General features: G+C 38.5%; 1 protein-coding gene across 1 annotated transcript in view; it reads right to left on the bottom strand.

Annotated features, from left to right (window-relative positions):
* Positions 1-772: 772 nt before the first annotated feature.
* hdac11 (histone deacetylase 11) overlaps positions 773-25,802 on the bottom strand; it is a 42,165-nt gene continuing 17,135 nt past the window's right edge. The window contains exons 6-11 of the mRNA XM_059329062.1: positions 23,921-23,963; positions 20,265-20,341; positions 17,659-17,721; positions 9,169-9,265; positions 7,346-7,524; positions 773-2,839 (exon numbers count right to left, since the gene is read on the bottom strand). Coding sequence (XP_059185045.1) covers positions 2,597-2,839; positions 7,346-7,524; positions 9,169-9,265; positions 17,659-17,721; positions 20,265-20,341; positions 23,921-23,963 — 702 coding nt within the window. The 3' untranslated portion in view covers positions 773-2,596. The remainder of the gene's footprint in view (positions 2,840-7,345; positions 7,525-9,168; positions 9,266-17,658; positions 17,722-20,264; positions 20,342-23,920; positions 23,964-25,802) is intronic.

Below are 25,802 nucleotides of genomic sequence, written 5' to 3'. Positions count from 1 at the left end.
TTAGCTCTATAATGATTACAATATTATCTAGAGAAAAACGCCTATTTATACTAGAAGTGATCAATCAAAATGCTAATGAGGAATGAAGAAGACATTATCTTCTGTAAGAATGTTTAACATCACCATTAGACTATCTTTGATAGTAATAGTTTTTATGTGCAATTATCTTGTGTTTCATTAAATGAGATTGAGGATAATTAATATACTTCCCATGTATCTGTAAGAACATAAATCTTTTTACAATTTGATGGACTAGAATTATCTTTCACAAATTACATTATTACATTTCCTGAGATGAAAGAATGACTTTCTAAAATGCTGCCTGAACACACGTTTCACATAAAGCCCATCATTCTCCAAATGATGAAAATTTAAACAACTCTTTTTGTGGCATATGAGATCTAATGAAATTGGCTGTAGTCAGGAAGGTGCTATTGTTTCAACACAGTTATTCTGTTTGAAGGACTATTCCTTTTAATTAACTGCCAGTTTATACATTAATAATGTAAAATTGGCTAAAGCTAATTTTTGTTCTCGTGCAAACAAGCCCCGTCACGAATTTCTGTTACACTTTGTATACATCTACATCTATCATGCATTATGAAATTCATAGTGCATTATAATGGATTTATAATGATTCATGTCTATACATAAATACACATCATGCTTACTGATGCACTATATCAACTTTCATAAACATTATAGATGTGACCTATAATGATTTACGGGTTCATGGTTCATGCTATTGACCACTTATAAAACAAAAATGGCTGACCTCATTCGATTAATGAGATTTTGCCATTTTCGGGCAATGTGTTACAGGAATAGCTAATAGTAGTGTCTATGATGTGAATGTTTTGGGCAGTTAGTATTTTGTGCCTGTCATACAAACCAGTTGTATGCTTAATGCTTAATATGCTTAATGATATAATAAACCTTAGACTAACAATAATGATTTTGCACCACTCGGTGCTTGAACCCTAATAATTACCCTTAAAATTAAATGAGTGAAGTAAATAACTTCACGCCAATAGCTGTGTTTCCTTTAGGGGGAAAAGTGGCCACTAGGAAAGTCTCAGGCCACGCCCTCACAAATGTCCGCTCACTCTGCGTGTCTCCATTACAAAAAGGCCCCCAGAGGGATTTACTAGACTCCAGAAGTGATGTATGGTTTTCGATCGTCGCGTAATTAAACACTGGAGATGCAACTGTGGTCGCCGTTGCTAACTGTGCACAACGTCAGCAGCTGATCATAAACAAAGCAGCATGGCTAATTATGCACAGAGTCTCCGCTGATTATAAACATAGTGATCGTGAATTAACCGGCATCGCTAACTGTGTACAGAGTGTCTGGTGCTTGTTGTAAACAAACAGGGATCACTAAGTGAACACCTCCTGCAGCAGCAGCACATACAACACACTGTACTGCTACAGAGCTAACTGTTAGCCTATTAGCAATTTGCAGACTAGACGTTAAGGGGTTTACATCCCCTCTGGCTCTGTGACTGCAGCTGGGAGAGACTGCTGCAGGAGGACTGGGCCATTTTGATTCGTTCTTACTCTTCTTAAGGAGCCAACGGCCCCCGCAGATAAAGTCGCTGGATTTTTCTCCAGTCACTTATTTGAAAAATAGTCGCTAAGGGGGTCTGAAAAGTCGCTAAATATAGCAACAAAGTCGCTTAATTGGTAACACTGTTTCGCCAGCTTTTACTAATGGCACATCCAGCTTAGCGTTCCATCCAATCAGCAACTAGGCTTTTTTCATGGGAGAAAAACGACCCTGCTCTTCCACAAGGCCAAAAAAAGTCAGCACAAAAGCCGGCTCCGGACAGCTCATATTCAAATTAGGGGCGTTTCGGCGAGTGGGACCCGCCTCATTCAGGGTATTGGGCTTTAGTGGAAAGACCCTCAATGACAATGTGTTCGAAAAAAGTTGTGCATTACGAAGGCAGAAGAGGACAGCGGACAAGCAGCCCCACCCCCTGAACTAAGTGTGATCATTCAGTCAGTCACATACACACCCATGTGTAGGGCTGACCGGTTGAGTGATTATAATACTTATAATACATTATGACTACTTATACTTACCTATACACATCTCAACAATCAAATATAGGAAGGACTCATATGCTATAGCAGTCCATGTTGTATCAATAGTTGAGTAAAGTAAAGTGCGGCACATACTGATTCATGTACAATAATTCATACCTTATCACACCATTTCATTGTTGTTGTTAAGTATAATGCATTTTCATGTAGTCAACATCTAGTTTATAAGTAGTCAAGAGCATCCATAAGACACTTGAACATTATAAGTCACATCTATAATGTATTATGGCTGTTGATAATGTGTGTTTATGAGTGTATTCATGAATCATTATAAATGCATTTTGATTAATTATGAAAGCCCTCATAATGCACTATAGGACGGTTCTTCATAGAAAGTGTTACTGAAACGCGACAAAAACAAATTTCTGTGTGACAGCAGCAACCTTACATATCACCTCTGCTGTCACACAGTAACTGCACAATATAAAGTTACTTCAGTGCCTTAAAATGTCACAGCTGGAGATGATTAATGCAGGATTAATGCACCTCAGACAGCAGTGAATCTTGATCCAACAGATCCAGAGCTGCACATCATGCTGGTCACCATTGATGATGATCCCTCCCCCTCCAAGGCCTCTGCACCAATCAAACCCTGCCGATGCAAGTTGAGGATGGAGTCAGCGATGATGCGGGCTGTTTTCTTCTGGTATCCCCCAGATGTCACCATGAGTATGGGGATGCCCCGTTGCCTTGCAGCTCTGAACACAATCTCATCTCTCTTTACAATGCCCTGTCAGGAAAAAACAAGGGAAAAGTTTATCAATCAGTCCATCCATGGCCTTGGATAGTACTTTTTCCTTTTCTGTATTGATTTATGCTATAACTTAGCCATTAGACTAAGAAAAAAACCCAAAATACTAGCTTCTAGTGCATGCCACAATTACAGGTTTATAAATATAATGGAATATAATGCTATAAGACTTTGGGGCATTCTGCATTGCTTTAGAGTAGAAGTCTCCTGTATTTACAATTTACAAAATGCAGCTGAAGGCACCATGAGCTGAAAACAGTATATTGCAAAATAAAAAGGTGTCTAAAAACAAGACAAAAACATTAAATCTGAGGGAAATGATCTTGCTGTATGGACAGATGATTTCACTTGACAAGATTTCTTAAATTAAGATTATTAAATCTAGAAATAAGCATGTTGAACACTTAAAATAAGAAATTAACTCTTAAAACAAGATAAATTAAAGCAGCAAGCAGCGATGAACTGCCCCGAGCAGAGTGCACTGCAAATTATTTGTTTCTTAGCAAGATAAAAAAAAAACTTTAGATTTAGAAGTGTTAGATAATTGATCTTATTTTAAGATATATTTAAAAGATATATTTTAAGAAATCTTGTCAAGTGAAATTATCTGTCCATGCAGCAAAATCATTTCCCTCAGATTTAGTGTTTTTATCTTGTTTTTAGACACCCCTTTTTTGCAGTGTAGACAGAAATAAAACTCACTTTAAACAAAAGAAAGTAACTTTGTGGCATTTGGCATCCTTTGCCTGAAAAAATGATCTTCTACTTGCACTGTATTTTTCTTGACTCTGTGAGATTGACGTCTGCTCCAGCTGTTTATCCTCAAAGTGGAGAGACAGCGGACAACTGTTTGTTTAACTGCCGGGTAAGCAGACAGATCATGTAACTGAAAATGTAGAAGTGCCAGTACTGCATACTGGTGATGGGCGATGTATGGGCCCACTTTGAGCACTGCTTCTAATTAAGGCTGGGTGATTTTTTATTTTTTTTTTCAAATAAAATGATGGCATCCGATGATAATGAATACAAGGCAAGCAAGATCAAATTCCAGAGATCTCAGCTTCTGTGTGAAATGCTGATATTTCTTTAAAAAATCTAATGTAGGAACACAGGTCAAGCCTTAATTTGTTTGTTTATTTGGTTATTCAAGACAAGATATATTACTTTCTCTTAAAAAAAAAAGGAAAAAAATCTGCTCTGTAATAGATTTGACCCTCCCTCAGAAAAATGAAAAGGCATATTTTATTTGACGAATAAAAGATAAGAGAAAACATATTTTGTAGATTTTTGTCTGAGAAACAGAATCTTTCTCATTTTCTTGAGAAAATCGGTATCGTGAAACACATACCAATTTGTCCAGGAACTGAGAGTGGAAACAGCTCGTGTCCAAGACCTCATTGATTATGAGGCAATTTGTAGCCCAGTGACTGATTCAGAATAATAAAGCCATTACAGAAACACATGCTCAAGCATAAGTTTTAATTGTTTTTAATTCCAGGCCATATACAAGTCCATATAACGAATTGGCTCTGCGGCATACATCAGTGTACCAACCACACTAACACATTCTGCAGATTCATTTTATTTACAGTAATTATTCTGTGGAATTTGCAGCATCACTGGCAGGATATCTCTGCACACAGGAAGTAATAAATTGAAATTTGGCTCATGTGGATCAGCTCTCGGTATGCTTTCAAATTTCCTGACAAAATGAGCTACATGAAGTGTTCACGTGACCTGACACAGCTGGGATGTAAACTGTTCTTTACTTTGACTTGTAACAGGCACGTTGCTACAGATTGGTGTCACCTGCATCCCTGTATGTGATGTCATGTAAAAAGGAGCAAGAATGACAAAAAATTTGGTTAGTTATGGTTCACTTTGAGGGAATTTTGCGGTATACTTGCCTTATCTTGTTGTGTAACACTCGCCGCCCGTAATCTAGGAGTCATTTTTGACTCAAACCTCAACTTCGAAAAGCATATCAATAAAGTAGTTCAGTCCTGTTTCCTTCAATTCAAAACCATATCCAGAATCAAAAATTTCCCGCTCCGATTTGGAAAAAGTAATATATACATATTCTCCAGATTAGATTATTGCAAGTCACTTCTTTCCGGAATAAACCACAAATCACTCACTCGCCTCCAACTGGTTCAAATGCAGCACCTAGGCTTCTTACTGGTTTTAACAGACAACATCACATCACTCCGATTTTAGCTTCACTGGCTCCCTGTTCGTTTTAGAATTGATTTTAATATTTTACTGATCACTTTTAAAGCATGTCAGGGGCTGGCTCCAAATTACATTTCAGAGATATTGACACTTTATGAGCCGGCCTGCAGCTTTAGGTCCTCGGTGGGTCTCTTCTTGCTGTGTGTGTATATATTTTATTTTTTATTTTTGTTTTTATTTCTTCTTCATTATTGGTTTCTTCTTCTTGCAGGAGTTTTATCCATGCTTCTTCAGTCAAAGCACTTTGTGAACGCTGTTTTTAAAGGTGCTATATAAATATAGGTATTATTATCTTGTACATGAGTGTGGACATAAGGAGGATGCTCTGATAGTAAAGCATCATAGGTTTGAAGCTGAAAGCAAGTTATTAAAAGATACATCCCCTGAATTTGTTAAAGATTACATTTAGTTGCTTAATCGGAAGCGTGATAGTCTCCTTTATTTTTCTGTAGATGGTTACAGTAGGTAAAGCAAAATTGAAGAACTTTCAAAACTTGGGTGGACATGAAACAAAAACACTGTGAGAAAAACTACAACTCTCAAAAAGCATTTTTGAGAGACACATTCCACAAATAAGAGTCTTTAGGAAGATGATGTTGTGTAATGTTGTGCCTAATACTAAACTTCAAAGCAGAATTATACAAGAATTTGTATTTTTAGCAAGTTGGTGCTCCCACAGTTTGAGAGTGCAATGCACTTACACACCGCTGTCGGGCATAATGAAAGCTGCATGCGTGAATTTGTTATAAGAGTTTTTATAATCAAAAAATTGAGAGTCAACAACTTTGCTAACACAGCCATCATCAAGGAAGTGCGACAACACATGACGAAGCTCTCTGCAATAACTAAAAGTAAACTGAGATTTACTCTTGTCCAGCAGCCTCTTGCTCGGTCACTCTCTCCTTTTCTACGTCAACATCCTCTTTGGTCTATTCACGTCTGCCATGATGCCTGCCGTGGCTGCTGAACCCCCGAGCTGCTAAATTATATATGAGTGTATGTAGTAACTGGAAAGCACACTGTCCTTCCAACTTACTGTTGTTGTTTTGTAACTCTAATATGAACTGTAAAAAGTAACTGTCACCAGTCACCAGATACTTCACCGTGCCCTTGCTCATCTGGAGGAAACTGGTGCTTATGTGAGAATCATGTTCTTTGATTTTTCAAGCGCATTCAACACCATCCAACCCAAAATACTCAAAAACAAGCTCACAGAGATGGGAGTGGATCTTTCCTTTATCTCCTGGATCACAGATTACCTGACAGGAAGACCACAGTATGTCAGGTTGGGGAACTGTGTTTCTGGGACATTAATGAGCAACACAGGGGCTCCACATGGCACTGTTCTGGCTCCATTCCTGTTCACACTGTACACAGTGGACTTCAAATACAACTCTGAGTCCTGCCACATCCAGAAGTACTCAGATGACACTGCTATTGTGGCGTGTATCAGGAATGGACAGTAATCTGAATATAAGGATCTGATAAAAGCCTTCAGGGACTGGAGTCAGAAGAACTATCTCCTACTGAACACCTCAAAGACTAAGGAAATGATCAGAGATTTCTGCAGGTTCAAGCCCTCTCTTCAGCCAGTGAATACCTGTGGGGTGGACATGGAGGTGGAGCCAAGTTCTAAGTATCTAGGTGTTTACCTGGATAATAAGTTGGACTGGTCCCTAAACACAGACGCTCTCTACAAAAAGGGGCAGAGCTCCTCTTTTTCTTCTTGAAGCTCAGATCTCTGGACATGTGAAGTAAGATGCTGCAGATGTTTTATCAGTCTGTGGTGGTAGTGTGTTGTTTTATGCTGCAGTCTGCTGGGGAGGCAGCATCAGACACAGAGATGAAGGCGGTTGGACAGACTGGTCTAAAGAGCTGGTTCTGTGGTTGGAGCCAGGTTGGACACACTGGAGGAGGTGGTGGAGAGATGACCTGTCAACATGTTCCAGGCCATCATGAAATACCCGGATCATCCGCTACACAAAACCTTTATGGACCAAAAAAACAGCAGTGGACGGCTCCTCTCTCTCCGTTGCAGGACGGAGAGATTCAAAAGATCCTTCTCTCCTACAGCAATCAGGCTGTCTCATTCTAACAGAGATTCTACCAGACTAACTGAATTTACCCTCGGGTATAAATTAAGTAATTTTGATTTGATTTTGATTTGATTTGATTTGAGATGGCTTATCTATCAGTACTTCTGGAAGACATTTACATTGAGTTTGACATTGTTTGTCAGAGCAGGTACAGTACCTGTGGTGATATGGAGAGTCCTCCAAGGGGGTCTCCATCCAAGATATCCGTCCCAGCGTTGTAGACGATAATGTCAGGTCGGACTTCATTCAGTGCTCCGCCAGTGTGGAGCTCTACTTTATGAAGGTACTCTGTGTCTTCAGTGCCCCAGTCCAACTCCACCCTCCTCTTTATGGCTCCTGGACATACAGAGAAATGGAGAAATAATGGATGACCACACTGATTATCATCACAAATCCACAGGACATGGCTGCCATCACACCATAAGAAAATACAACCCTGATTATAAAATAGTTGGGACACCATCTAAAATGTAATAGTTTGATAAACCTTAATGACTGTTAAGGCTTACAATGCTAATTTCTGTCTCATGAAATGTTCAGGTAGGTAATTGTGTTTCTCTATCTATAGAATACTCAAACATATACATCTGCAGCAGTTCTCAAATTAATTAGTATGTACATTTCCAATAATTACAGCAAATGATGAAAAGGGTTAATTAGAAGACCTTTATGTTTCAAAATTCAAAAAGAATTAAGCTGCAAAAGCAACACCGCAACAGCATGTGAAACAGATTGCTTGGCAGTTTCTATGAGGGATTCCTGATAGTTTTTCAAGAAGACTTGAAAGGAAAAAAAAGTGAAGAACAAAATTGTAAGCTTTGTTCTTTAAAAGTACAAGGAAATAAATGTGTCTTCGAAGAAATATATGAAGCGGAATAAAACCATAAGGTTTTTATCTTAAACAGGCCAGAATGTAGTTTACTTTCACCTTCCTAAGGGGTACAATAATAAAATGCAATTAGTTGCAGAGAATAAGATAGCCAAAGGATGGGGAGAATTTTAAAGGCTTGACTATGACATTTAGTCCCTAGAGTATTGTTAGAACTGGGCCCATATAGTAACATGGCTGCTGTCAGATCAGCTTTAATGTACTGACAGATTAGTTTGTGTAAAAGCCATGTTACAGTGTTGTATGGACTCCTGCATGATAGATTTCCTGCTGAGTGCTAATGGAGTGAGTGGTAGAGCAGAGGGGAATGACAACCTAATTAAAATGGCATGGAAAAACAGTGTTTATGATAAATGTAGTCCATTAAAACAACACAATCCATAGTGTCTAATATATTGACCTAAAAAAGCTGAGTTTGCAGCGCCATCATTTGACATGACATTGATGTAGTTGGAGGTAAGAAAGAACTACGAACTACGGTCGCCAGGGGTGCACAGATGCTAGGGCTGGGCGATACATCGATATATCGATATAATTTTTAATGTGATATGGAGTTAGACTATATCCCATATATCGATATAGTTAAAAAAATATTTCTTTATATATAATTGCTTTGTCATATTTAGTTCTTTTGCAATGTTCATTATTCTTTTCTCATAATATATTTAATTCAGGAAAAGACTGGCCCATTTTATTACATAGGGTATTTTTATTTATGATTTTTTATTTATTTAAATGTGCACTTTATTGAGCTTTAAAAAAAAAAAAGCTACTCCTGTTGTTATACAGTATTTATGTTCACTTAAATAAACGGTTTCAATAAAACTGTGACATGTCATATTTGACTTTGACTGATCATTTGCTCTCACTTTGCGGTAAAAATATCGGGATATATATTGTATATCGATATTCAGCCTAGATATATCGGGATATGACTTCTGGTCCATATTGCCCAGCCCTACTAGATGCCACTCAGAAACTTTGTTGTTCGCTTGTATTGCCAATTAGTTGTGTTTCAAACTGCGAAAATGTTAAAGGTTAAAGGCGAAAGGTTAAAATAAAAGCCACTTTGAGAAGAAAATAGGACTTACTTTTGGCATATCCATCACCAGGATATATGTAGCGATTATACACATCCATGATGAACACTCGCTTGTCGTCCAAGAAATCACGCTCGTGTCCATTTCCCTACAACAGAGCAGAACCACATGGTCCATTTAAAAAAATAGAAGCACTTTAATGCTGTCTCTGCGTCTTTAAACGTCATTTAACACTAGGAATGTAATGATGCATTGCAAGACAGTTAAAAAATTGAAACAAATGTGTGACGATTTAAGTCGGTTGAGTTGAAAAAAGAATCGTGATACCCTTTTTCAACAGCAGAGGCTGTAATCTACTTTTGATTTCACTTGTGCGACAGCTTACGTCACTGTCAATTTGACAAACTGGAAAACTGAACTTTGAATTGATTGAATTGATTGTAGTTTATGCTACAGGCCAAAAGTTTGGAAGCAAGGCCAAACAACTTCAATTTTCTGTTCACAATGACTTTTTTTAAAAAAACAGTTAAAAAAGAAAACCTACTTGGTCCAAATAACAAGAAAAAGAGACATAAGTGGGCAAAAGCACACAAAAGTTGGACCTATGATGACTAGAAACAAGTTCTCTGGACTGCAGAAAGAAAATGTTAACTATTTGGTTCAAATCGCAGACTCTATGTCTGCAGACAAACTGGTGAACGTCTTAAAGCACCATGCATTGCTCCCACAATAAAGAATGGAGGTGGTAGTGCCATGGTGGGCAAGTTTTCAGGTGATGGAGTAGGAGATCTATTTGAAGTAAAGGGTATCATGAAGAAGGAACAGTACCACTCCATCCTCCAGCATCACGCAGTTCCATCTGGACATCTTAGACTTGTGGGTGGAAAGTTTGTTTTGCAGCAAGATAATGACCCAAAGCATTCCTCCAAGCTCTGTCAGGGTTACCAAGACTAAAAAGAAGAGTAAGGTGTTCTTGAAAAGATGGTTTGGCCCCGCAGTCTCCAGACCTCTCTCCTATTGAGCTTGTGTGGGACAAATTGGATCGATCAGTCAGTCTCTCAGTGATAAACCTAAGAAAGCTTCCTGGCACATATCTTTAAAAAAAAAAAAGTGGAACAAATGCCTCGTATATGCCATGCTGTGGTTAAAGCCAGAGGAGGTTACTTTGAAGAAAGCAAAGTCTATCACCCTTGATGATGTCTTATTCATGTGTTATACAAATCAGGCAATAATTCAAAGCATTTTGTCATTTTTGTCACCACATCACTTCACTGGGCCAATGTCCACACTAGTGTCACTCAAACTTCCCCCAAGACAGGTTGCACTGAGTAACAGCACCAGATCAGGGATACATACTCGTCATCTGTGGTTACTTCATCACTTTTCATGTCCTTTCCTTCATTTGTCACCCAAAGTGTCTGGATGCTGTCAGTAGAAAACTAGGCATTGTGCCAAGTCTAGTAATACTGAAAGAAAAAGAGCATGTATGTGACAAGCCGAGCAGTTTGGTGTCAGCTCGGGTTGGGATCATGCCCAAGTGACTGTATAATACAAGGGTGGATTTTATGAAAAAAAAAAAAAAAAGAACAAACTACAACTTTGAAGTCAAGATCAAGTGGTAGAATGCTCAGCCCAGATATTAGTTAGTTAAGGAGTAGTTCAACATTTGGCGAAAACTGCTCATTGTGTCACAGTCAGCCCCTCCTCTGCCTACTCCGCCTTCTTAAAATTATACAAATCTAAATCTAAGGATGTGTACAACATGTTTATTGCTGACACCAATGTACCCTGATATAGGTATGTACCTTTGTTGATTTTGTATACACATCAATAAAAAAAATATTGCTGTTAGTTATGGCAGTGACGGTAACATAAATTGTATTGTTGCTATCAGAATGTTTCAGCACAGTACACAGTAAAACCAATACACCAGTACATTTCTCGTCTTCATAAAGGGTATAGACCACTGTAATAGACTATTGCTTTGGTTTTAGTTTGTACTGCATGGATAAAGCAGCAAACTCATACTGCACTGAAGGCTTATGCAGGCTTTCTTGCAACAATGACTAAATCAACATGTAAGTGAACACTCTGCTCTGCTCCACCTCTAAATGACAGCCAGACTATAAATCACCTCATATGCTGCCTGAGCTCCTGCTGCCTGCAGTCTTATTAGTCTTATCCTCTCCCCCATATACTGTACAATAAAAGATTGCTGCTTCACTACCATTTGTTAGTGTCAGCCAAAAGCCTTCACTGGTGGCTTCAAACAGGCCTTTCAGTTCTTTAAAACTCTTTAACCAAGTTCAAACATCTGTATTAAATGTTAGAACCACTACTTAACAAAACATGATCAAAGAGAACTGACAATGGTGGAAAATAGTGTTCATAACAATTGTTAATTCAATTTCAAGATCATTTTACAGACTGTATATTGTTCATTTTAACACATTGGGCGTGTTTATGTTGCATACATATAAATGATTGGAAACCATCACTACACCAATAATATATATATATTTTCTCATGCCAAAAATAACTCCAAATATCTCAGATTTACCCTTCGAGGCTTGGAAGAGAGTTTCCACAAAACTTGGCGATCCTTTATAGAGTTAGTGGCTGGTTAGTCTTCACTAGGTAACACAGTGGTAACTTACTATTTTTCATTTCATTTTATTGTCTTATTTTTATTCATTTATTTTTTTGTGTATTCCTTGTCTGCGTGCTGTGCTATTTGTTTATTTTTCCCCTTTTCTGTGGTTTGTCATGTGAGTGCTTTATGTGGGAAATAAAAAAATTATATATATAACACCAAATATCTAATCCAGTGTTTCCCCTTATATTCATTTTGAAGTATTGCAGTGGCTGTGGTTAGTTTGCATGTCATTGGAACGTTGAACAACCAACTAATGATGTTTGAATGTATCCTATTGTATTTGGTTTAATGTATTTCTATTCTTATTTTCATCTTACTTTAACAAATTGAATGATGTTCTGCTTTGTTTTATCCATGCTGTAAGGCGACCTTGAGTGCCTTGAAAGGCGCCCTATCAAATAAAATGCATTCATTCAATGATTATTATTATTATTATATTTCATCAATCCGACCATCAGACATGGATGCTGGCCTCTCCCCTCTTCACTCATGGGAATCCTTCTTTTTTTTCCCTCGCTGCTAAGTAATAAACAACCTTGTCATCAAGCATGCAGTTAAGGGTCAGGTGGAGTGAAGACAACATTGTTGGCAGCCTAACGACTCAAGAGGAGCTCAGTGGATGACTCACCAGCGTGCTGAGGGATCTGGTGCTTGTGCTAGACCAGCGAATAGGTGTGGTAGAATGACCCATCAGCCAGTGAAAACAGACAGTAGACAAAGTTGGACAGCATCACAGCTCCACAAGTGAGGCCAACACATGTTGATCGCCACCTGGTGGTGGGCTAAAGTATAGATGATAAACCCGCCCTTCCATGTTAATGGATGGTACAAACCGAAAACTCAAAGTACAGGTCAAATATATTTTTCAAATTTTCTGTCACATTAGGTAGTTCACACTACTATCACACTATAAAAAATAAAGTTATTATTATTATTATTATTATTAGGGTTGCAACTAATCTGTCGATTATTTATACGATTAATCGATTAGTTGTTTGGTCAATAAAATGTTGAAAAATATCAATTAGTGTTTCCCAAACCACAAGATGACGTCCTCAAATCTCTTGTTTTGTCCACAAACTATTCAGTTTATTGTTATAAAGGCACAATAAACCAGAAATATTCACACTGAAGAAGCTCAAATCAGAGATTTTGAACTTTTGTCTTTAAAAAAACTGCTCAAACCAATGATTTGATTATCAAAATAGTTGACGATTAATTTAATGATCGATTATTGTTCGATTAATCAATTAATTGTTGCAGCTCTGATTATTATTATTATTATTATTATTACTATTACTGATGTTTGTGGAAAGGACACAAGCAAGGCGGCTTGATGTTGCAAAGTAAGTTTACCATTTTGTTTTTCTAAATGGGCGCTATCTTGAGTAAATACTGCCCAATTTTGTTTGACTATTTAACATTAGTCTGCCAGGCTTCTGAATATACATTAGCCAACCATTGGAAACAAAAGTTAGATGAAATCACTCAGTCAATGTTGTGAGACCTTAGTTATCTAAGGCAGTTGTTCTCAAATGGGGGTACGTGAGATTTTAAAATATTCATTTAAAAAGTAGCATCCATGCAAAAATCCTTAATTAAAATAATTATTTAATAAATATTTTCGGAAAATATAAGTTTATGTTCATAAAATTAATTTTATATTCAGTAGGCTTTTCAATTTGATTCTCCTAAAAGCCCAGAGTGTTCCCAATACCAGGATGGTTGGACCCAACCTGTCATATGCTACCTGGCATCACCTGTCAATCACTTGAAAACTCAAAGATGGAGTCGTGGTTGAAGCGGAGCAGCAATTCTTTGAAAACACAGAAGGGCAAGTGGCAAAGAAGGCCAAACCAGAGCCGGCAAAATTACGGCTGTATCTTGAAGATTATGTTTTAACTGGATTCACGTCCACAAGTTGCAACCCACCAAAGGCACTGTGTTTTTTTTAGTGGGGAGAAATTAGCTAACAGTAGCATGAAGCCAGCACATCTGCGGCGTCATCTTAAGACCAAACATGGATGTCACCTTGGTAAGCCACCCGACTTTTTTAAGAGAAAACTGTCTGAATTCAGATCATCTCAAGACACGATGCGGAAGGCCTCCACAACATCAGCCAAAGCCCCGGAGGCCGCGTCTTTGCTCGTAGCTAAAGCCAAGAAGCCATTCACTATCGCTGAAGACCTGGGCTGTGTTCCGATATCCATACTTCCATGAGTACAACTAAACGCAGTACACTATCCGCACTTACTAAGTACGCAGATTTCAGCAGGTGAAACATCCCGCTTTGAACGGCGAAAAAAATACCCTTTGTGTTGTTTAATCGTTGGTTTACTTCTACAATCCTGCAATATGGCTCCATTAACACAGAAAATCATTTCGGCTGCCATTAAAATGCACATTGCACACTCAGCCTTAAGGTATACTTATTTTCGTGGCGATCGGAATCGGAAACTAAGTACAGTAAGTATAGTAAGAACGGGAAGTATGGGTATCGGAACACAGTTCTGCTTCTTCCAGCGGCTGTAGTGGAAGAAGCAGAATATTATGTAATGTTATATATGTAATGAGAATATTTTTTTTCATTCATTCCCATTAACCGCTTATCCGCAATCGGGTCGCGGGGGCTGGAGCCGATCCCAGCTGTCATTGGGCGAGAGGCGGGGACAGGACACCCTGGACAGGACACCAGACTATCGCAGGGCTGACACATAGAGACAGACAATCACACTCTCATTCACACCTACGGGCAATTTAGAGTCCCCAATTAAACCAAAGTGCATGTTTTTGGACTGTGGGAGGAAGCCGGAGTACCCGGTGGGAACCCACGCTGACACGGGGAGAACATGCAATCTCCACACAGAAGAGCCGCAGGCGGGAGGCGAACCGGCGACCCTCACCACTACACCACCGTGTAGCCCTGAATGAGAATATGCTGGACAAAAACGCAGCGGACAAATTAAAGACAGTGCCTTTGTCAAATTTGCCACAGAGTAGATATGTGCATGTGTGCATGCAGTGAAGTTAAATGTTAGCCTATGAATATAATATCAACCTAAATAATGTCATATCTAGAATACACTCCAAGACCATCGTTGTTCTTGAAACACTTTCTGATATAATGCAGTGCAACAGCCTCCACCAATAGCACATCTAAATGTACACTAGAAGTGACCCCGTACACAAACAGTTAAAGTAGTAGCTGTGTTTGTGTTGGTCATCCAGTGTGGATAGAAAGGTCAACTATTCATGGGTGAAGTGTGACATTCATCCTCTGGGTGTCACACACTCACTGTATACAGAAGGCTACTTATAATAAAACAAATAGGAATATGCCTTCACAGCAGGGCTCCAGCCTATCTTGTCATAAATTGAACCTAAAAATGATCATCATTGTTTTGTTGTTGACTGGGTGAATGAGCAACACAGCCCTGTTGGCCATAATCTCAATTTATGTGAGGACAGCACTATAAGTGTCATGTTTCAGGGTTGTAATTAGGATTTTACAGCATATCCCCAATATTTCTCTCTGCCCAATTATCTGCTGAGAGGGGCACTTTAGGCCCATCTCCATGCAGATTTGCTCTTTGTTCTTCATGAATTATTTACACAGCAACTCTATTGATCTCCATCTTGTGTCAATAGGTAAAGGCACATCATTACCCATGAGCCATAGCTCAAAATGAGCTCTATTCCTGGAATACAGCCATGGACCTCAGGAACCTTGAGACATCATCAGTGAGTGTGTTTACATGGCCATGAATAGCCCGGTTACAGGGCGTATCCAGCTCTGATCATATTCAGTTCCCATGCACAGAAAAATGTGGTTATTGCCCCATATATATGGTAAATTGGTGGTGGCCCCAAAGAATTGAAAAGATTGATAAGCAAATGTGATTGGCGAAGTCTTTCCCACAGTTGACTAATCATCATCGTCTTTTTTTATTTATTTATGTTTGTGTAAAAATAAATTCTACTGCTCCTCATCCCATTTTGTGTGTGTGTGTGTGTGTGTGTGAGGGGCATATTTATGTCAGCGAACTACTACACACATATCCTGACAGCTCTGTTGGCGCTTGGAGTTCATCTATAAGTTATGCTTTCTTATAAACAATCCCGTATGAAGCTGAGACTGTGTGTAACAGCTGATCTGTGTAGATCTGCTGCAGAACATAGGAAATGAATAACTGTCAGGGCCTGATGATCCAGTGGACCTCGTGCATAAATGCCCACAGCCTCTTCCTCAGTTTGTTCCTGAGCAATGGTCCAGTCCTGATATACTGTTATAGGCATACACGCGTTACAGGTGTTAACGCGCGTGTGTTATTGTCCTAAAGCCAACGCTTCAGATGCCCTAACGTGTGCACATGTAGACTGAAACAGCCTAAACTGTCTCATCGTCTCTCTAACTAATACATGGACTGCTTGAATTGTGAAGTGAAGCAGCTGTTAAACTCAAAATGTGTCATCATGAAGTAAATAATTATTTGTACATTGAGAAGAGTGTGCACACAGGCTTCCGCTACGTTTGCACGTGGCACGGCACTTGTCACCTGTCACTCCTTTATTATCTGGTGTACTCGCAATATGTGTGCCTGAACGTACGCCTATTTATCAGTCTTTATGCAGGCGCAGGTGACGCGTTTCAGGCGTTTTAGTATAGTGTGCTGGCATAAAATGCGTGTGCTGTTCTTTGTAATACTGAGAAGGAATGGAAAAATGGTATCACTTATTTGGGTGCTGGCCTAATTCAATCCCTCCTAGTATAGCAGTCTACAGAAGGAAGCACAATGACATGGAAGTGAATGAGTCAGAGAGACAGTCAACGTGTGCAGCCGTCAGCTGTTTTCTACATACCTCTAGCTGCTGAATTATCAGATAATTGTTCAAAAATGTAAAAAAGCAATCTGTTAGTGCCTGCTTTGCTCCTGTGGGTGCTTTGATTACTTCATGTTCATTCTTTGGTTTTTATTAAATCAGTCATTTAGCTCGCTTATATAGCCTGAATAGAATGATCCCCTGTTTTATGAATACATTTTCCCCCACCGTTATGATTCGACTGCGAGATTGGCAGTCGAATTAATGTCTGTAAATCAAATCGTTTAATATGCGGATTTGGGAAATAAATGGGGATTGAAAAACAAAGGGAAAATAATATAGAAATTGATGAAAATGAAATTAATATGAGAAATTAATACGGATAATAATACATCAATAAAGGGAAAATAAAAGAAGAAATTAAATAAATAAGGGAAAATGAGAAGGAAAATAAATAAATAATCCAATTAAAACAGAAATATCAATTCATGCCACATCTCAATTAATTGATGCCTTCATTTATTCCTAATATTATTGTGATATATATAATATTATTTATCAAGTTATTTATGTATATATATATACACACACACACACACACATATATATATATATATATATACACACATATATAAATACAAATATAAATACAAATATATATATATATATATATATATATATATATATTACTATCAATATATAAATTCCTTCACATTATATAATGAAAGAAAATCCAATTTAAAAAATGAATATAAAGTATAAGAGGTGAAGCTAATTTTTTAGACTGTTATCAGTGTGTTAACCATCCCACACATATATGTAGCTGACGACTGCAGATATCTCTGTGATGGTCCAATATTATCCAAAGGTGGTATGCACTCAGTTGTTTGCCACTGGAGATCTTTTTAAGTACATTCCACTGAATAAGATAATGAGGGCCAATTTGGCCCACTGGGAGCCTCATTGATTGGTGTGGTGGTAAAAGGAGAGTTATCTCGACATCAATGTCAACTCCTCAGCTGCAATGCACATTGACACAGAGAGAGGTAATGGTGTCCGCTCACCTGATGAGCATCCAGATCAATGATAGTAGCCCTGCAGATGCCTTCCACTCTCTCGAACAGAAACTGAGAAATAAATGGGAAAATGTTTGCTTTCTCTCTGACACATTCATATCACACTTTCACACTCCAGATTCTTTCAGAGATTCTAAAGTAAAACCTATTATCTTGACATTAAAGTACAGAAAACCCTACAAAAACCTGGCTAAGCTCATACTCATTATTGGTTGTTCCTCTAGGCCTTTACACTTGGGTCAAAGGGCACAAAAATGCTTAATACTCACTTGTGACAATTAACAAACTATTCATAATTTATGCAAATTTGTGACAGTTCCAACACTTATAATGTTTAAATAGAATGACACCTGCTCATTGTTCAGGACCAACTACCAGAAACCTATTGACCCAGAGCAGCATCTTGAAGTTAGCTGATTAGGCTAAATTAATATTTCATTCCTTCAAAATGCTCTGAGTGAAATTGAATTTCCTTTGCAGTTTACGTCAACGGCTTTTACTGTAAAAGGTAAGAACCGGAGGAGTGGATCTTCTGCTTGTATTGACAGAACCTTTTTATTAGATGCATGTATTAGCATATTTAATATTTATACAAAGTCTGTTTCTACAGATGTGCAGAAAATCTAGAATATTACGAGCCTTATAAATGAAATATTCTTGTGCCATTAATGTGTATGGGGAGTTAGCTTAGTAAGATTCTGCCCATGCTTTAATGGACCTAAAATCATACAAAACAGTGTGTTTTATTTCTTATGAATGTGACTTTTCATTTGTAAAAAAGGAAGACTGTGTTATTTCTTCTTCCAAGAGTTACATCATTTCACTTTAATCAACTCACACCAACATATGATTTCACATGATTTCTTACATGTAAAGATGCATCACCTCCGCGGTTGGAGTTAGGAGTTAAGTTTAAGGTTAGTCCTTGTAGAGAGAACTGTTTGGGGTTAAGGTAAACTTGGGCTCATGTTAACAACTTAAAGGAGGACTGGTTGGAGTCAGGGGTCAGGTTGGTGCAGGTTAAGGTAAGGGGGACACATATCGACGGGGGAACAGACTTTGACATAACACCGGTAAGACACCCGGGGGGCCGGATATTATTTACTAAAAATTGTTTTCACATCCGGTTACGAAATGATGCCAGTCATAAATAGGAGCCCCGGCTTTAAATTGAGGAAATAAGGTACTCTTCAATTTGGTTTGAATACATAATATTGTCAAACTGGACCTTTTGCTTTTGCTTTGACACCAAATCCTCTAACATTATCTTGTGGGTCAACTATTTGTGTATTTTTGTACTAGAACAAGCAACCCGGAGTCATATTCTTAGTATGTGAACACGTACCTGGCCAATAAAGAAAATTCTGATTCTGATAAGTAAAGTCTTATTCCTGCTATTCTGTCCTGCAACTCAGCTGACATACGGAGCAGGCACTTGCAGTTCATATTCCATCAGCCCCAGCTGCGCTTTGGTGTTGTGTCACTGGCTGCGACACGGCAGTCAGTGCTAACTGTTGCCTCTCGAGGGAGGCAAACCTCACACTCCTGAAATGCTGTCGCTGTAGTATGTGCTAGTATCTGCATGTATACAGTGGGTACGGAAAGTATTCAGACCCCCTTAAATTTTTCACTCTTTGTTTCATTGCAGCCATTTGCTAAAATCATTTAAGTTCATCTAATCTGTGCCTTGCCACAATTCTGTCTCTGAGCTCTTCGGGCAGTTCCGTCGACCTCATGAGTCTCATTTGCTCTGACATGCACCATGAGCTGTAAGGTCTTACATAGACAGGTGTGTGCCTTTCCTAATCAAGTCTAATCAGTTTAATTAAATATAGTTGGACTCCAATGAAGGAGTAGAACCATCTCAAGGAGCATCAGAAGAAATGGATATCACATGATTTCAGTTTTTCTTTTTTTAATACATTTGTAAAAATTTCTACATTTCTGTTTTTTTCTGTCAAGATGGGGTGCTACATTAATGAGAAAAAAATGGACTTTGAATGATTTTAGCAAATGGCTACAATGAAACAAAGAGTGAAAAAATTTAAGGGGGTCTGAATACTCTCTGTACCCACTGTATGTATACAGTAGTGTTCAAAATAATAGCAGTCCAATGTGACTAACCAGATTAATCCAGGATTTTAGTATACATTTTCCTCAGGCTTTCAAAGAGAAATGCATGTCCAACAAGTGCTGGCTTCATCCTTAAATAGAGGCCTCCTGATTCACACCTGTTTTTTCACAAAATTGATGAAAAAATTGAATGCCACACTGCTATTTTTTTAACACATTCCTTTCAACTAATTGCCCAATTGCACAGCCTTAAGAGCTGCATATCATGAATGCTGGGTCTTGTTGGTTTTCTGAGAATCTACTGCACCTACTGGTACCTTATTTGACATGTAGCAATAAAAAATATACTAAAAACCTGCATTAATCTGGTTAGTCACATTGGACTGCTATTATTTTGGACACTACTGTATATGCGGATACAATGCACAGGCTACTACAGGCAAGTATTTATTTTAATCGGTGTATAACACAGGTAATACATACTACCATAGCAAGCCTATTGTGCACAACGTCAGCCTTACCTTGATGGCCAGAGTGATGTCAGCGTAGGCACAAAAGCCCCCTCCCCTGTCGCCGGAGCAGTGGTGAAAGCCTCCTCCTGGGAAAAAGAAAATCCACTGGCTCAATGTCAGGCCCATTAGACAAGCTGAGCAGGTCACTGCACATCTGAGAAGTCTATTATTCTAAATGACCATAATTGGTCCCGGGCTGTTATTGAGTTTATTGCAGCTTATAAAAATGGCTGCTGCTCCCCTGTGGTACAACAATGGGTATATTGACACCAGAATGGGACCGTTCAATTGCTACTTAAATGCTTGAAGAGCAGTAATATACAGTAAAGGGATGAAAAAAGAGACAGACTTTTTTAAAAATTGGGATGATAACCATTCATTCAGGTTAAGAATTCTACTTCCCCTCTGCCCCGCTATGCTCCTGTTCATTAAACCATAGTGTGGAGTAGAATACTAATAAAGGCCAGTAAGGCGATGGGTGAAATATGATTACCATTTATTGTCTGGCCTCCAAAAAAGGCTTTTATAAAGCCTCTGCTCCTTCATAGTTCTCAGGCACACAATATGCAGATGTCAGATATATTTGAATGGCCTTTATATCTTTATTAAAATCATGTTTATTGATGCAGAACAATCTTTCCCAGTGATTCATCAACAGAAGGTATGAAATAGCTGAATAAGCAGGATGTACGAAGTAAAAGTCTATTTTGAGTCCCTGCTTGGCAAAAGCTGGGGGCCTGACTGTTCTCAAACTGAAGTGTGACAATCAGTGTCAGCCTGTTGCTGTCTGACGTAACTTCAGACTACACCAAATGAAAAAACTGTCTGTCGCACAATCCCCCCAAACTATTGCATCTCTGAACTATCTCTTCAGCCAAATCACACATATTTAGGTTTTCCATGTTATCGTGAAAAAAATCTCTACATGTAAATTAGGCCCTATTCAGTATCTATATTTATCAATATTTATTATCACCAACATTTTACATTTATTGGACTTCATATACAGTCTATGCCTGAAAACCTATATTCTTGATATCAGTGATGAGGTCTTAAATGTAGGGCTGCCACTAACGATTATTTTCATTATCGATTAATCTGTCGATTATTTAAACGATTAATCGATTAGTTGTTTGGTCAATAAAATGTTGAAAAATGTCAATCAGTGTTTCCCAAACCACAAGATGACGTCCTCAAATCTCTTGTTTTGTCCACAAACCAAAGAGATATTCACTTTATTGTCATAAAGGAACAAAGAAACCAGAAATATTCACATTGAAGAAGATAAAATCAGAGAATTTGGACTTATTGTCTATAAAAAACGGCTGAAACCAATTATTCGATAATCAAAATAGTTGATGATGATTTTAATAATCGATTTTTGTTCGATTAATTGAATAATTGTTGCCCCTCTACTAATATGACTGCACAATGTTCTGCTAAAGTTAGAAGTCTGTTTTTTTATCATTTCCTGAGAGATTGTGGTGGTCAGCCCTCTTGCCTCACAATAAGAGGGTCGCCAGTTCCACTCTGGCCTCGGCTCTTCTGTGTGGAGTTTGCTTGTTATCTCCAGGTCCTCCAGCTTCCTCCCACTGTCCGAAAAACGTGCAGCTTAGGTTTAATTGGTGACTCTAAATTGCCCATAGTTGTGAATGAGACTGTGCGTGGTTGTCTGTCTCTATGTGTCAGCCCTGTGATAGTCTGGTGACCTGTCCAGGGTGACCCCCGCCTCTCAACCAATGTCAGCTGGAATCGGCTCCAGCCCCCTGCGAACCAAGTTTGGATAAGCGGTTCAGGAAAATTAATGAATGAATGACTCAGAATCTGCTGACAGTTGGAGGGATGCTTTGTTACTGTCAAATCTGATCAAAACATACCCTACAGTCAAAAACTCAACTTATCTGCTTCATTAGGGTTGTAATAAATAATAAAGCTGGACTTGTTAGGTTAAACTCATGAATATCTTGACAACCAACTGTCCCTCAATGCAAACATTACTGCTACCACCAGATCCTTCAGATTCTTGCTGCATAACATCAGAATAATCCTCCCGTTTCTCACTCAGAAGGCAGCTCAGGTCCTGGTCCAGGAGCTGGTCATCTCACGCCTGGACTACTGCAACTCCCTCATGGCAGGTCTGCTGCCAAAGCCATCCGACCTCTGCAAGTCATCCAGAATGCAGCTGCTCGATTGGTCTTCAATCTTCCCAAATTTTCACACACAACACCCCTCCTCCCTCCCTCCACTGGTTACTGGTGGCTGCATGGATACGCTTCAAGACTCTAGCTCTGGCGTACTCCGCTGCTAACGGTTCAGGTCCTGCTTACATCCAGGACCTTGTCAAACTCTACACCCCTGCCCGTCCTCTCCGCTCTGCATCAGCCAAACAGCTGGTGACTCCCACCCTGTGTGGGTCAACTCGTCTCAAAACCTCTTCCAGACTTTTCTCTGTCCTGGCACCCAAATGGTGGAATGAGCTCCCCACCGACATCAGGACCTCAGACAGCCTTTACATCTTCTGCTGCAGGCTGAAGACCTACCTCTTCCAACAATACCTCCGTTAAGTCATGGTCACCTAAAAAACCTTGACTCTATGGAGTCTTGGGCTATTTGGTCCGTTTTTGAATCCTTTTCATCCTGCCTATACAACACTTAAAAATGTTTAAATGCCAAGATTGGTTTTTTTTTTAGCACAACCTCACCTATATGACCTGATAATAAATGCTTTTTGTTATTCTGACTTACTGGATCAACATTTTGAACTAAAAAGAAACAAAGAAAAAACAACATAAATGTGATCTTGTGATTGTGTGTGATCCTGTCATTCAACTCTGTTTTTTATTCTAGTGTGACACTATTTTATTTGTGTCTTGTGTTTAGCGTAACAATTTTGGTCGTTTTGTGTCTTTTGCTGTCTTTTTTTTGGTCATTTTGTGTCTTTCGTTGTGTCTTTTTAAGTTATTTTGTGTCTTTTTTGGTCCTTTTGTCTTTTTTTAGTCATTTTGTGTCTTTCGTTGTGTCTTTTTTTTTTGTTATTTTGTGTCTTTTTGGGTCATTTTGTGTCTTCTGTGGGGTTTTTTTTCGTAATTTTGTCTTGAATTTTAGAGGTTAATTTACAGTAGGGCTCAATGCTGCTTTGTTTCTACGTCTGGATGTGATGAAGAAGTCATGCTTTGGCGCTTTTGGAGACTCCAGAGGGTTAAAAGAAAAGGAAAAAAAAGCTCTTCTTCTCTTCTTCAACGTGAAGCACTCCTGTAGCAGTTACAGTTGGCTCTTAAAGTTATGTACTTACTTGATTCTTGTGGTCTAAGTCTAGTACCATCAGGTTGAATGCACTTATTGTAAGTCACTTTGGACAAAAGTGTCAGCTAAATGACATGTAATGTAATGTAATGAATATGAATGAAATGTGGACAATAGAAATGCATAGACCCAACTTTTTTTTCTCCCCATGCCGATTCTGATATTTCAGCTCAGGGTTTCTGATACCATTTCTCTTCTCCCTCTCTTTTCCTTATTTTAATCTATACAGTTACAGTTACACAGCAACTGTAGGAGACATTGGTTGGACATTGGCAGCAACATTATTCTCACATATTGGAATTAATGCATACCAGTTTCATACAGAGGGAATGGTTTTGTATTTTTAGTGCAAAGACACTTACCTACATTGATAGCCCATCCTCTGTCAATAGCCAGTTTTCCTGCCTGTGGAAGACAAAATATTTCAGTTAATTTTTTAAATCAACGTAGGAAGATGAAATGAAAAACAACCTTTGAGTGATACAGAATATCAATTCATTAATGAAAAAATGGAGCAACAATCATCATCTAACCCTAACCCAAAAGTGTATTTTACATTCACCAGAAATTATTTGCTGGAGAACATAATAAAACAATCTCTATGAAATTAGAAATGTTTTTGAAGGTGATGCATTCAAACGCTGCTTTTCAGTTCGGGAGAAAAACCTGGATAAAACACAAATTCTGTTTACAACAGTTTATGTTTTTTCCCCATTTGTATTGATACCCTTAACCCATGTAGGGAACATATGTGCATATATAGCTTCTAAATTCACATACAGCCAACAAGAAACACAGACATTTTGTATATCCCAGTAATCAGTTTTATGTGTACAAGGCATTGTTAATATCATTATTGACACCTTTGGTGAACTACCTTAAAGCTCCTGTTTGATACATCTTGATTAAAAGTGGCTCAATGCGAGCAGGCAGCATTGACTTAGACTGAGAGCAAACCAGCTTTGTCTATATCTGCCCAGCGACGTCTCAGTTACTGGTTGCTATTGTTTTTGTGGTCAAACTCAGTTGTCATAGTCCTGCTTATAGCTCTTACTGCCCTCGAAATACAGCATGCATATGCATTGTAGTGCACTTAAAATTTAAAATATGCATTTAATTCTTAGCTCTGCATGCACCAGTCCACATACAACCCTGATTCCAAAAAAAGTACTCAGCCAAAACCAAGCAGCCAAAAAGATGAAGAAGACTGACGTTTCAGCAATAATTCCTCACATTTTATATGTCAAATAAGATTGTCAGAAAATGTCAGAAAGATGCCCAATGGATTTGTGTCCATGATTATATACAATTTGAAGCAGTTTGAATTGAGACTACTATACAGGGAATCTTAAATTATAATGGAACACAGCAATGTCCTCCACTTTAAAGTGTTTAACTTCAGAGGCTTAAATTGTATATGTAATGTTGTTCAAGATAACCCTGACTTTGAACTTGTAAAATGTGATGTTATTTTACTGTACATTTCTGGAGAAAATAAAAAGGAAAAGCAAGCTTAATTTACATCAACATAAATGTAGGTGCTCCGGCACACATTTACCTCTGGAATAACTGTGTATGGTAATGGGCATTTTCACTTTTACTCAGGGAATTGTCTTACAGCCCCACTACATGTTAAATCTACTCATAAGAGCATTCTTCCTGAGAAAAGAGAGACAGCCAGTGTTTGTTTCATATGTTGATCAACCTCATCCTAATGTGCATGGCCATGCATGAGGATTGGGTAATTTAGAGCTGGCTGCTGCACTGGCTCATCCTCTTAAGAAATCACAAGGGCATATCTACTGCACTTCACAAATAAAGGACATTCTTGGGAATGTAGCAACAAAATGTTTTGGCTTGACTGTGAAAATGTAATCAGATAAATCATTAATATTTACATCAGCCTACATTCAAGTATTTCTTTCCACTGAGAGAAATACTGGTATATGCAGTCGCAGCAGCTCCTTTCAAAGCGAGGTCAAGATTTCTTTCTGGGATGAAAAAGGGGGTTGTATATTCTCGAAATCAGTATGTAGGATGCCAGAGGGGAGGAGATATGCTGGGGAGCTGGGGAGATTGTGAGTAAATGCCAATATGGATGGATGGGTGTATCAACACACTTTAGCATACTGCACACACCCTTGCCATGGCTCTGACGCCTCTCTGGGTGTAAATCACAAGTTTTATCACAATATGATATTATATCAACTCTCTGGACTACAGTGTGTATATATATATGTATAT

The sequence above is a fragment of the Centropristis striata genome, chromosome 3 (genome assembly GCF_030273125.1).
Source record: "Centropristis striata isolate RG_2023a ecotype Rhode Island chromosome 3, C.striata_1.0, whole genome shotgun sequence".
NCBI lineage: Eukaryota > Metazoa > Chordata > Actinopteri > Perciformes > Serranidae > Centropristis > Centropristis striata.
This window is presented reverse-complemented; position numbering and strand designations above follow the sequence as displayed.